The 15,775-nt window shown below is 48.4% G+C and overlaps 1 protein-coding gene across 1 annotated transcript in view; it reads right to left on the bottom strand.

The window, feature by feature from the left end:
- LOC144738072 (atrial natriuretic peptide receptor 1-like) overlaps positions 1–15,518 on the bottom strand; it is a 78,729-nt gene extending 63,211 nt beyond the window's left edge. The window contains exons 1-4 of the mRNA XM_078620982.1: positions 15,434–15,518; positions 13,255–13,339; positions 1,443–1,578; positions 646–720 (exon numbers count right to left, since the gene is read on the bottom strand). Of these exons, the coding sequence (XP_078477108.1) occupies positions 646–720; positions 1,443–1,578; positions 13,255–13,339; positions 15,434–15,518 (381 nt within the window). The remainder of the gene's footprint in view (positions 1–645; positions 721–1,442; positions 1,579–13,254; positions 13,340–15,433) is intronic.
- Between the last annotated feature and the right edge of the window lie 257 nt (positions 15,519–15,775).

Here is a 15,775-nt window from a genome sequence, read left to right on the forward strand (position 1 = left end):
CCACTATCACCACCAGCACTACCACATCTACCACTACCACCACTATTACCACCACAACCACCACTATCACCACCATCACCTCCACCACCACGACTACCACCACCACCACCTCCACCACCACCTCCACTACCACCACAACTACCACCAACAACAACAACCGCCATTCGCAACTAAGTGGCGGTGACGTCACCACGACGCTTGTGCCAGGCCATGTGCACCTTGAGGCCACGTGAAGTGTCGAACGCCCCCTGGCAGGAGGTCACGGGGCAGACCCAGCAGGTGCCACGGGTCGACTGACTGAGATGACTGAGACGACTGGCTGATGCACCACCTGTGCCCCCTACTGTGCCACCACCACTACCACCACTACTACCACCACTACCATCACCACCACCATCACCTCCACCACTACCACCACTACCACTACTACCACCACCACTACCACCACCACTACCACCACCACCACTACCACCACCTCCACCACTACCACCACTACCACCACCAACACTACTACCACCACCACCACTACTACCACCACCACCACTACTACCACCACCACTACCACCACCACCATCACCACCACCATCACCACCACCACCTCCACCACTACCACCACCACCACGTGTGAGTGACTGGGGTCTGTACCTTGTAGGAGGCCACAGTGGGGGACCCCTCCCGTGGGCCTTCGACGCTGCAGAAGGAACCACGTCGGGAGGTCGTCTGCAGTGATAACGCAACTCGATTACTACACTACACACTACACTATACACTACACTATACACTACACACTACACTATACACTACACTATACACTACACACTATACACTACACTATACACTACACACTACACTATACACTACACTATACACTACTATACACTACACTATACACTACACTATTATACACTACACTATACACTACACTACTATACACTACACACTACACTATACACTACACTATACACTACACTATACACTACACTACACACTACACTAGACACTACACTATACACTACACTACACACTACACTATACACTACACTAATACACTACACACTACACTATACACTACACACTACACTATACACCATACACTACACACTACACTGCACACTACACTATACACTACAAACTACACACTACGTTATACACTACACTACACTATAAACTACACTACACACTACACTATACACTACAAACTACACTACACAATACACAATACACTACACTACACACTACACTACACAATACACTATACTACACACTATACACTAAACTATACACTACACTACACACTACACTATACACTACACTATACACACTACACTACACTATACACTACACTATACACTACACTATACACTATACTACACTATACACTACACTATACACTACAACACATACTACACTACACACTATAGACTCCATGCTGAGTGGCTCACTGGAGAGGCGTCCAGTCTTCCCCCAGCAGCCAGCTTGCTCCTCCTCAGCCGCTCCGCGCCATCGCCCAGCAGCTCAACATCCTCCCAGCGAACACGCCACAGCCTCTTGCGCAACTCGCTCTCCAGCCTCACCCTCCTGTGTGTAGTGTAGTGTATAGTGTAGTGTGTAGTGTATAGTGTAGTGTAGTGTGTAGTGTAGTGTGTAGTGTAGTGTGTAGTGTAGTGTGTAGTATGTATAGTGTAGTGTGTAGTGTATAGTGTAGTGTGTAGTGTAGTGTATAGTGTAGTTTGTAGTGTAGTGTAGTGTGTAGTGTAGTGTGTAGTGTATAGGGTATAGTGTAGTGTATATTGTAGTGTATAGTGTAGTGTATAGTGTAGTGTATAGTGTAGTGTGTAATGTAGTGTATAGTGTAGTGTATAGTAGTGTAGTGTATAGTGTAGTGTATAGTGTAGATTATCTAGTGTTGTGTTTAGTGTAGTGTATAGTATAGTGTGTAGTGTATAGTGTAGTGTAGAGTGTAGTGTGTAGTATAGTGTAGTGTACAGCGTAATGTATAGCGTAGTGTAGTGTATAATGTAGTGTAGTGCATAGTGTAGTGTAGTGTATAGTGTAGTGTATAGTATAGTATAGTGAGTAGTGTAGTGTGTAGTGTATTGTATAGTGTAGTGTATAGTGTAGATTATATCGTGTTATGTTTAGTGTAGTGTATAGTGTGTAGTGAGTGGTGTAGTGTAGTGTATAGTGTAGTGTGTAGTGTAGTATTGTAATGTAGTAGTGTGTAGTGTAGTGTATAGTGTAGTTTATAGTAGTCTAGTGAGTAGTGTATAGTAGTGTAGTAGCGTATAGTGTAGTGTATAGTGTAGTGTGTAGTGTAGTGTATAGTGTAGTGTAGTGTGTAGTGTAGTGTACACTACCCAATACACTACTACACTACTACACAACACTACTACACTACTACTACACTACTACTACTACACTACTACTGTAATGCGGGCGTAAGCGACCTTCCGGATGTGACGTCACGGAGAGGTGGGGTTATGTGACGTGGGAGAAAGGTTCGGGTCCTTAAGGGGAGAAACCGGAAGGAGACGGGAGAGAGTTGGAGACTGAGCAAGGGTGAGGCAACGCAGGGCGAAACCAGGGAGGGGTGGCACCGTCGGCCAGCGGTGACCAACCCCGGGAGCAGCCAGCGGGGCTGCGTGAGGAGACAGCAGTGGGGCTGCTGGAGAGGGAGAGCATTGGAGGAGCTGCAGCGAGTACAGCCAGGGGGGCTGTGTATGGGAGACAGCAGCGAGGCTGCTAGAGGCTACGGGAGCGACAGGAAAACCGCCGCGAGGCTGTCAGAGGCTACGGGAGCGACACGAGGAGGAGCTGCAGCGAGTACAGCCAGGGAGGCTGCGTGAGAGTAACAGCGGCGAGGCTGCTAAGAGGCTACGGGAGCGACAGAGACCAACAGCGGGGCTGTTAGTGGTGACGGGTGTAACAGCAGCGTCGGCACCGGGTGGAAGGTCTCAAAGGAGGACAGCCGTGTGGGAGACAGCAAACGAACCGAATAAAGGACACCAAGCCAGATATCGTGGTCGAGTCTTTTATTACACTGGTGTCAGAAGTGCAACGGCATGTCAAAGCAAGTAAGAAAGAAAATTATTCCGGCGCCAGCATCGGCTTCTTCGTCCGACGACGACGACCTCCCTCCAACCATGGATTCTGCTGGGGTGGTGGAGGAGAGCCCTGCTGAAGCGAGCACGGGGACTGGAGTTGAAGATGTCGCCGCGGTGGCGGGCCCCCCAACATCATCGGACGCTGATCCACGATGGCAGCAGATGGCGGAGCAACTGGAGACTCTCAAGGACGTCCTGGCGCAATTGTGTCATCTCGTCACGCCAAGGACGGCGACGGAGAGAGCAGAGAGTGCTCCACAGGCCACCACATTGTCTTCGCTTCCGACGCCATCAGCCACGCGGCACGAAGCCGCCATCTTGCGCGCTCCGCGGCTGGAAACCGCCATCTTGACCACGCCGCGGTTCGACGCCATTTTGAACTTACCACCGGAGGAACCATCGTTGGAGGACGGAGTGAAGAGGAGGCGGAGTCGCCATCTTACCACAGTCAAGGAATTCTCCATCGGGGCCGATTGGAGCGCTTTCGCCTGCAGATTCTTGGCGGCGGTCCGTTCTGCGAGGTGGACCGATGCTGAGGCCTTAGAAGTGTTGCCGACTCTTCTGGATGACGAATCAGTTAGATTTTTTCGTTCCATAACGGCCAAAAAGAAGAAGACATTACGTGGAGTTTTTGAAAAAATGGCCGACGCTTACGAGCCACCTGACGATGCGCATCGGCGATTTGCTCAACGACAACGAGCGCCCGAGGAATCGCCCGTTGCATATAGGGGTGCGGTGCTGGAGTTGGCTATGGCCGCATATCCAGAGACGACACCTGACCTGCTCGAGCCTCTCATCTTGGGTAAGCTGCTCGAGCTGTCTCGGGATCTAGGGATTCCCATGCCTGTGTGTGGGCATGAGAAGCTCACTTCCCGGGCGGCAGCAAAATGTCTGGATGCACAATTCAACCTCCGACGGTGGAAGCAAGTCGCGGCATGGACGGGGGGCCCGTCGCAGAGGGTGGCGCTCTGGGTTGGGACCCTACGAAGGCGGTCTACGTGCCGGATGGGGGGGACCCTCAGGAGCTGACGGCCGCCTCCGGTCCTTGGTCGGGACGCGGTGGGCCGGGCCCGCGCGCTGCACCACCGGTACGGGGCCGGCGGGATGCAAGGCCTGCGCTTCGGCGCAACGACGTCGACTGCTTCCGCTGCGGGCGGAGGGGCCACTACGCAAAGGACTGCTGGGCCCGCATCCCGGGTCCGCCGCAGCAGGAGGCCTCATCAACGGACAAGCCGACCAAGGAACCTCCGAAACAGGCAAGTCGGCACGCACCAGACACCCGGCAAGGCTTTGCACCTCACCCATCACCTTCGTTGTGCGATCCAAATGTTGTTGTTAAAGAGAGGCCATCGACGGGGCCTTGTCACTCGGTGACGCAGTGGCGCAAATTTGCATGGATGGTCGTCGCGGCCGCTACGTGTTCGTCCACTGTACCGGGTCTATACAAGGGGTGGACGTGCGCATTTTGGTCGATTCCGGGGCGTCCGCGACTATTATTTCGGATGTCATTTTCCATCTGTTGGGCATCCCACCGGGGGCCGTGCGTCCGGTTTACGGGTCGTGCGTTGCTGCGAACGGGGGTAGCATGGGCATCGTGGGCCAGGTGGACGCTAAAATATCTATCGGGGATGTGTCGGCCTCGGGCATTGTGTTGATTTCAAGATCCTTGGCAGTTCCTTGTTTATTGGGCACTGATTTCCTGGCTAAGATGCCTATTTTGATCAAAATTAATGAGAATTGTATTGAACTGCCGGGTGGCCGTCAAATCTCGTTTCTGCCGTCGCCCTGGGGGCGACCTGCTTCAGCCGCAAGTGCAGGCGCTGTCCGTGGCATCTGTTGACATCCCACCTGGCTCACAGATGCTTATTCACTTGCGGTATCGGAAGCCCCTGCCTGATCGGCTAGGAGCGGTTGGGGTCTTGTTGTCACCATCAGCCACGATAACGGCCGGGTTGGCGCTGGTTGGGGCACAGACCATCGTCCGGCCGGATCAATTACCGTTTTTACAGGTGCTCAATGCGGGTGCTGAAAACGTCTGTGTCCCGGCTGGTACGGTTGTGGCACATGCCACTACGGCATTTACGGCTCAGGATTGTTCGCATAGCCAGGGGGTGGTTGCTGGTGTTTCCGAGCCTGTGGCTTCGGATAATCGCTGGATTGCTAACTTATGTGACGGAAATTCTTCCCTGTCCGTGGATCAACGTGGTGCGCTTCACAAATTGTTATTGACGTATTCGGATGTGTTCAGCTCCAATGATTTGGATTTGGGACGCACCTCGTTGCTTTACCATCATATTGATACAGGCGACGCTGCCCCTATTCGGTTGAATTCGCACCGAATGAGTCCCGCCGAGCGAGAACACGTTCGGGGGGCAGTGGAAGACATGTTGGCTGCGGACATTATATCGCCATCTAACAGCCCATGGGGCGCGCCTGTGGTTTTGGTCAAGAAAAAGGATGGCAAATTGCGATTTTGTGTTGATTTTCGCAAATTGAATAAGATATCGGTGGCAGATGCGTATCCCCTGCCGCGTATGGACGACTCCCTCGATGCATTGTCGGGGGCTAAGTTCTTTTCTACACTGGACCTCTCTTCGGGATTTTGGCAGCTTCCCCTTGACGAGCCCTCACGGGAGAAAACCGCATTCCGTACGCCGCAGGGGTTATTTCAATTCAACTGCCTTCCGATGGGGCTGAATGCGGCCCCTGCCACATTTCAAAGGTTGATGGAGCTCGTTTTGACGGGGTTGCAGTGGGAGACATGTCTCATATATTTGGACGATATTATTGTCTTCAGCCGCACATTTGATGAACATTTAAGGCGGCTGGAGACGGTGTTCATGAAGATGCGCTCCGCGAATTTGAAATTCAAACCAAAGAAATGTCACCTACTGCAACGGTCCGTCCGTTATTTGGGGCACATCGTGAGTGCTGAGGGGGTGTCCACGGACCCGGAAAAAACGGCGTGCGTCCGGGATTGGCCAACTCCGGCCACCGTGGGGGATGTACGTCGGTTTTTGGGATTTGCCTCGTATTATCGAAGATTTGTGCCGAATTTTGCGACGATCGCGAGGCCCTTGCACCTCCTTACGGGTAAGGGACGTAAGTTTGCGTGGGGACCGCCGGAAGAGGCGGCCTTTCAGAGTCTGCGCGATCTGTTGGCTACGGCCCCAACATTGGATTATCCCGATTTCGATCACCCATTCATTCTTGATACGGACACGAGTGACACAGGTATTGGCGCGGTATTATCTCAGTCTAAAGGGGGCGTAGAGCGCGTCGTGGCGTATGGTAGCCGGGTCTTGTCTCCCGCGGAAACCCGCTACTGTGTCACTCGCAGGGAACTCCTGGCCGTTGTTTTTTTCCTACGTCAGTTTCGGCCGTACCTTTACGGTCGTTCCTTTATCGTGCGTACGGATCATGCGGCCTTGCAATATGCTCTTAAAATGGATCAGCCATCCGGCCAGTTGGCGCGTTGGTTGGACACGCTGCAGGAATTTTCCTTCCAAATTCACCATCGGAAGGGGGTGCGCCATGCGAACGCAGACGCACTTTCCAGATTGCCGCAGCGCTCCCCTTGCAAATGTGCGTCGGGGACGCATAGATGTACGCCCAGTCTATCCCCCCCTCAGCCGCTGGCGTTAGCTGTCGAGAAGTCGGATGCTCCGATGGAACCGGGCCCGACTGACGGGGTTTTGAATTTGCCGCGGTCTGTTTGGATTCGGGAGCAGATGATGGATGAGTCGTTATTGTCCTTGCGGAAGCGATCTAAGGTGGAGAATGGGAGTCCGGGTACGGATGGGGTACCGGAAACCGCTCTCCGAGATGGTCTGCTCATGTGGAGGGAAGGACTCCAGGAACGCTGGCGTCTGGTTGTGCCAACGTCCCTGCGATACGAGTTAATTAGAACTCTCCATTGTGACACGCTCTTACATCTGGGTGTGCAGAAGACCTTATTGACGTTGCAACGTCATTACTTTTGGCACGGCATGGCGACAGATGTCATAGGGCACGTCCGCGCGTGCCCTGATTGTGCCCAACGTAAGCCACCTAAACATCCTTATGTGCCGCCTATACAGTCAATTCAGGTGTCTCGGGTTAATTAATTGGTGGCACTGGACATTTTGGGACCTTTCCCACCATCGGCGAGGGGTAATAAATATTTGCTGGTTGGGGTTGAGTACCTCTCCCGTTGGCCGATGGCCTGGCCGTTGCCCGACCAATCGGCCGTGGCCATTACTGACGCCTTTTTGTTCGGGTACGTTATGGACAAGGGTGCGCCTGAGAGACTCCTCACGGACCAGGGCCGAAATTTCTCTTCTAAATTATTGGCGGAAGTGTGCGCGGGCCTTGGGACTAAGAAAGTACGGACATCCCCATACCATCCGCAAACGGATGGTATGGTTGAGCGGCTAAACCGGACATTGTCTGCCATGCTGTGCCATACGGTGAGTGAACAACAATCAGATTGGGACCTGCACATCCCGGGGGTGCTTTCGGCATACCGGATGACTCCTCATGCGGCTACAGGTTATTCGCCGTTTTACCTTATGTATGGTCGGGAAAACGTGCCGCCGATGGATGTGCAATTGGGAACCGGTGTGAGGGGACCTCGTAAACCACTCCCAGATTACATTCGGGACACTGTTCGCCGGGTCACGGAGGCGCGGGAGAGTGCCCGCGCGGCTACGGCCAAAGCCCAGGCCCGGAACGAGCGGTATGCTCGACGTTCCAAGGGGGAGTGCCCCTGGAAGGTTGGGGACCTGGCCTGGCTCCATTGCCCGCAGGTGCGGCCGGGAACCTCTCCTAAATTTCACAAACCTTGGCAAGGGCCCGTCCGCCTCATTGAGGTTCCCAACCCTCAGTCGGCGCGTGTTCAGATTGGATCTCGCCGCTGGTTTGTTCACACGTCGCGCTTGAAACCATATGTTGCTCCCCTACATGATGCGTCATCTCCTAATGTTGCCTTGCTGGGGTCTGTTGCTGCCGACTCTCCCCTGCCTGCGTCCATTGATCTTGCAAGAGCGCCTGTCATGCCTGTTCCAGACAAACCGGCCGTGACGCCGCAGGTGACGAAGGGCCCTGCTCGGAAGGTACCTGCCAGGACTGCGGGAACTCCGGGCCCTGCGGCCCTTCCGACCCCGCTGCAGGCACATTCGCGGGACACGTCCGGGCAGTGGCGGCTGGTGATATTTATTTTTGGGGGTGCGCATTTTTTTTATTTTATTGAGGGGGGCAAATAAATATAAAGCAGTACCAAAAACCATTTTGACTACTTGAATATAAATTTTGATGATCTTTATTTACATTTCAGACCAAAAGAAGTACCAAAAAGCATGTTTCCTACTTGAACATAAATGTTTCTTTTTTATATACATTTCAGACCAAAGTACCAAAAAGCATGTTTCCTACTTGAACATAAAAACGTTAGTTTCATGCTATTATCAATATGGCTGCGGCTACTTTCATGACGTTTGCATTTGTCAGAGAGATGTTTGAGGTCTCTTACCCCCGTCGTTGTCCACAAAACTTCAGTGCCGACACTTTGAAATAAAAGACAGGGAAAACAAAAAAGAGAATTGCTAACATCACATCCAGCCAGCCACCTCCGTTTCTCATAACAAGCGCGGGTGAAGCTTCGTGTGTAGCTTCGTCCTCTGTCACTGGCCTGCTGCTGGATTTGTAAATCGGGTTGGTCCGGTCTGAGATCCTTTATCTTTTTTATTTCTTCCAGCGAAAGCCTTGTGAAAGGGTTTTTTTGTAAATAAATTACAGAATTTGGATGAACTGCTGCCATTGTTTACACAAAAAATTTGATCAGCCTAGCAAGTCTCGAAGTGGTGTCGCCAGCGCACTCGCAGTAGTGGCCCAGAGCGTAAATTTGAATGACAGGTGACGAGAACCAATCAGATTGGATAAAATAACATGTAGCCAATTCTGATTGGCCAGGGACGCAACGACTTGCGCCCCGAGGAGAATCTTTAAGAAACCAATTAGAGACCAGCTTCAGGTCACATGCTGTCCGAAAATTTAAAGTCTCATATAGACATCCATTTGTCCGGCGCCCCGCATGAAACACATTGAAAAACATAGAAAATAGTTGACCGATTAAAGCCAGTTTTTATTAAATGCTGATGCTTTTCTTACTACCAGCCGGCACATCGTATGAAAAAAATATTTTATTTATGTATTTTTATATAATTTTTGTATATGTAAATTTCTTGAATCTTGATGGGGGCGGCGCTCCTGCGCCCTCTATTGACGAGCCGCCACTGCGTCCGGGGCTAATTCTTCAGGGACACGGGACGTTGGTGGACCTCCAACATCGACAGGAGGATTACGCCCTGTCACTCCTCAAACTCCATCACGTTCCCGCTCTGCGGGTGGGCCGCCGACCGTCCGGGACGGGCCGGCGACCCGCACACGTTCTAAATCCCTTACGTTTCGTTGATTGTTATGTTGCATTGTTGTTCTTACTGTTATATTTATTGCCTGCTTCTCGTACGTTCGTTGATTGTTATGTTGTGTTGATTGTTCTTACTGTTATATTGCATGCTTGGTGTCCTTTGGTGTGTCAAGGTCGGTTTCGCCCGCATTACTGTTTGGTATTGTTCAGCCGAGGTCGGCTGGGTTTTTCTCTACGGGGGAGGGTGGTGTAATGCGGGCGTAAGCTACCTTCCGGATGTGACGTCACGGAGAGGTGGGGTTATGTGACGTGGGAGAAAGGTTCGGGTCCTTAAGGGGAGAAACCGGAAGGAGACGGGAGAGAGTTGGAGACTGAGCAAGGGTGAGGCCACGCAGGGCGAAACCAGGGAGGGGTGGCACCGTCGGCCAGCGGTGACCAACCCCGGGAGCAGCCAGCGGGGCTGCGTGAGGAGACAGCAGTGGGGCTGCTGGAGAGGGAGAGCATTGGAGGAGCTGCAGCGAGTACAGCCAGGGGGGCTGTGTATGGGAGACAGCAGCGAGGCTGCTAGGGGCTACGGGAGCGACAGGGAAACAGCCGCGAGGCTGTCAGAGGCTACGGGAGCGACACGAGGAGGAGCTGCAGCGAGTACAGCCAGGGAGGCTGCGTGAGAGTAACAGCGGCGAGGCTGCTAAGAGGTTACGGGAGCGACAGAGACCAACAGCGGGGCTGTTAGTGGTGACGGGTGTAACAGCAGCGTCGGCACCGGGTGGAAGGTCTCAAAGGAGGACAGCCGTGTGGGAGACAGCAAACGAACCGAATAAAGGACACCAAGTCAGATATCGTGGTCGAGTCTTTTATTACACTACTACTACACTTCTACACTACTTATTACACTACTACACTACCTACTACACTACTACACTACACTACAACTACACTACTACTACCACTACACTTCTGCACTACACTACTACACTACTACTACACTACTACACTACTACTACACTACTACACTACACTACCTACTACACTACTACACTACCTACTACACTACACTACCAACTACACTACACACTACACTACTACTACTACACTACTACACTATACTACTACACTACTACTACACTACTACTACACTACTACTACACTACCTACTACACTACCTACTACACTACAACTACAACACTACTACTACACTACACTACTACTACACTACCTACTACACTACTACTACACTACTACTACACTACTACTACACTACTACACTACTACTACTACACTACTACTACACTACCTACTACTACACTACTACTACACTACTACTACACTACCTACTACACTACTACTACACTACAACTACTACACTATCTACTACACTACTACTACACTACAACTACTACACTACTACACTACTACTACACTACTACACTACCTACTACACTATTACTACACTACACTACAACTACACTACTACACTACTACTACTACACTACTTACAACACTACTACTGCTACTACACTACTCCACTACTACACTACACTACTACTACACTACTACTACACTACCTACTACACTACACTACTACTACACTACTACTACACTACCTACTACACTACTACTACACTACCTACTACACTACTACACTTCAACTACTACACTACACTACTACTACACTACACTATTACTACACTACCTACTACATTACACTACTACACTACTACTACACTACACTACCTACTACAGTACTACACTACCTACTACACTACTACACTACAACTACTACACTACACTACTACTACACTACTACTACACTACTACTACACTATCTACTACTACACTACCTACTACTACACTACCTACTATTACACTACCTACTACACTACACTACTACACTATTACTACTACACTACTACTACACTACTACACTACTACTACACTACCTACTACACTACTACTACACTACTACTACTACTACACTACCTACTACACTACTACTACACTACCTACTACACTACCACTACTACTACACTACCTACTACACTACTACTACACTACCTGCTACACTACCTACTACACTACTACTACACTACCTACTACACTACACTACTACTACTACACTACCTACTACACTACACTACTACTACACTACTACACTACACTACTACTACACTACTACTACACTACCTATTACACTACACTAATACTACACCACTACTACACTACCTACTACACTACACTACTACTACACTACCTACTACACTACACTACTACTACACTACTCTACTACTACACTACTACTACTACACTACTTTACCTACTACACTACACTACTACTACTACACTACTACTACACTACCTACTACTACACTACCTACTACTACACTACCTACTACACTACACTACTACACTACTACTACTACACTACTACTACACTACCTACTACTACACTACTACACTACTACTACACTACTACTACACTACCTACTACACTACTACTACACTACAACTACTACACTACCTACTACACTACTACTACACTACAACTAATACACTACTAATACACTACCTACTACACTATACTACTACACTACTACTACACTACTACACTACCTACTACACTACTACTACACTACACTACAACTACACTACTACACTACTACTACTACACTACTTACTACACTACTACACTACTACTGCTACTACACTACTCCACTACTACGCTACTACTACACTACTACTACACTACTACTACACTACCTACTACACTACACTACTACTACACTACCTACTACACTACTACTACACTACCTACTACACCACTACACTACAACTACTACACTACACTACTACACTACTACTACTACACTACTACTACACTACACTACTACTACACTACCTACTACACTACACTACTACACTACTACTACACTACCTACTACACTAGTACTACACTACCTACTACACTACACTACTACTACACTACCTACTACACTACTACTACACTACCTACTACACTACTACACTACAACTACTACACTACACTACTACACTACTACTACACTACACTACTACTACACTATCTACTACTACACTACCTACTACTACACTACCTACTATTACACTACAACTACACTACCTACTACACTACTACTACACTACCACTACTACACTACCTACTACACTACCTACTACACTACTACCACACTACTACACTACTACACAACTACTACACTACCTACTACACTACCACTACTACTACACTACTACACTACCTGCTACACTACCTACTACACTACCTACTACACTACCACTACTACTACACTACCTACTACACTACTACTACACTACCTGCTACACTACCTACTACACTACTACTACACTACCTACTACACTACACTACTACTACACTACCTACTACACTACCTACTACACTACACTACTACTACACTACCTACTACACTACACTACTACTACACTACCTACTACACTACTACTACTACACTACTACTACTACACTACTCTACCTACTACACTACACTACTACTACACTACCTACTACACTTCTACTACACTACTTACTACACTACTACTACACTACCTACTACACTACACTACTACTACACTACCTACTACACTACTACTACTACACTACCTACTACACTACTACTACACTACTACTACACTACTACTACTACACTACTACTACACTACTACTACACTACCTGCTACACTGCCCCACATCACCTGTAGAGGAGCGACGAGGCCACCGTGATGAGGGCGAGCGCACAGCAGACGCACGACGTCACTAGCACCACGGGCGGCGTCGCCTCTGCAGGTACACAACGTACACAACATACAAAACATATACACATTACACACATTATATACAACGTACACAACATACACAACATACACACAACGTACACAACATGCACAACATACACACACTATATACACTATACACAACATACACAACGCACACAACATGTGCACAATATACACACAGCATACACAACATACACAACATTCACAACATGCACACCATACACAACATGTACACAATATACACACAACATACACAGCGTACACAACATGCACAACATACACAACATGTACACAATATACACGCAACATACACAACATATACAACGTACACATCATGCACAACATACACACACCATACACAATGTATACACGATACACAACATACACAACATATACACAATGTATACACTATACACAACATACACAACGTATCTTCATGGGACCTCTTTTGCCAGTACCAAAATATACTAATAGGGGTTTTCCCCTTTTATCTGGCAACAAAACTGACACCTTTTGCAAGGAATCATGTTTACATTAACCACAATACTTGCAGTCAAATGCAAACAAAAAACAATACTCTGGTAATTTATGCATTGTCTTTGAAACTGATTGGTCCACACCAGAGACAGCTTTCTTTGGAGCCTCATCTCATATGGTGTTCGACCAGATGACGTTAATGTAAACATGATTCCTTGCAAAAGGTGTCAGTTTTGTTGCCAGAAAAAAGGGGAAAACCCCTATTAGTATACACAACGTACACAACATATACACAACATACACACAATATACACAGCATGCACAACATATACACAATATATACAACATGCACAACATATACACACATTATATACAGCATGCACAACATGTACACAATATACACACAACACACACTACATACACAACATACACACATCATATACACTACATACACAACGTATACAACATGCACAACATATACACAATATACACACAACACACACAACATACACAACATACACACATCATATACACCACATACACAACGCATAAAACATGCACAACATATACACAATATACACACATTGTACACAACGTACACAACGAACACAACACACACACACTATATACACTATATACACAACATACACACACTATATACACAACATGCACATCATGCACAATATATACAACATATACAACGTACACAACATACACAACATATACACAATATACACATTATATACACTATACACACCATATACACAACAAACACATCATACACACACTATATACAATATATACACAACATATACACTATGTATACACACTATACACAACATACACAACATATACACTATGTATACGCAATATACACAACATACACACATCATACACACTATGTATAATATATACTATATACGCACTATACACAGCATACACAACATACACACTACATACACACTATATACATTATATACACACAACATACACAACGTACACACACAGTGTATATATAGTATATACACTGTGTGTGTATATATACACAATATATAATATATATATACACACGACATACACAATATACACAACATATAAACAATACACACTATATATACCCTGTATATACACTATGTATATGTAGTGGTGATACGCGCTGGCAGGAGGGATCGTGAGGCAGCGCGCGGTGATTGGTTACATCGAGTGGGTGCTCGCATCGCGGTCCGCATAGGCTCCGCCCCCTCGGGAGCGGAGGGCTATGTAGGGCGATGCGCGCGGGCACTCGGGGAGTTGGTAACCAGTGAAGAGAGAAGACGGAGGAAGAGATAGGCCCTGGGACCCCTAGCCCCGCTGCCCTTGTAAGGACCGGGGTTCTGAGAGGCTCAGAGGCGAGGCCTTGGGATTCACGATCCGACGCCCTTGTGAGGGCTCGGGCTGTGTAGCCCAGTGGTCGAGACCCGTGGTCTGACAAGAGGGGTCTGATAGCTCCCCGTGAGGAGAGCGTAGCCAGAGAGCCTGAGTCGAGGCAGAGATAGGCACGCGTACCCTACGGGAGAGACTGAGTGCGGCCCGAGCCGAGAGTGCGTAGGGGCCTGAGAGCTTCCCGTGGGGAGAGCGTAACCGGAGAGCCTGAGTCGAGGCAGAGTTAGGTGCGCATACCCCACGGGGAAGACGGAGTGCGTGGCCGAGTCAGGCACGTGTGACATAGGTGTTATCTCGGTTGGGACTGTTACGTGTGCAACCGTTGTGAATAAAGAGTGCTGCCCCATCAAGTCGTCTCCCGCCATTATTTAAGATACTACATATACACACTACATACACAATATACACATAACGTATGCACACTATATACACAGCATATACACACAATATACATAATGTGTGCATGTGTCTCTCTATGACTATCACTGTGTGTCTCTGTGTGTCTTTAGGTGTCTGTGTATCTCTGTGTGTCTCTGTGTCT

The sequence above is a fragment of the Lampetra planeri genome, chromosome 77 (assembly GCF_965212315.1).
Source record: "Lampetra planeri chromosome 77, kcLamPlan1.2.h2, whole genome shotgun sequence".
NCBI classification, from domain to species: Eukaryota; Metazoa; Chordata; class Hyperoartia; order Petromyzontiformes; family Petromyzontidae; genus Lampetra; species Lampetra planeri.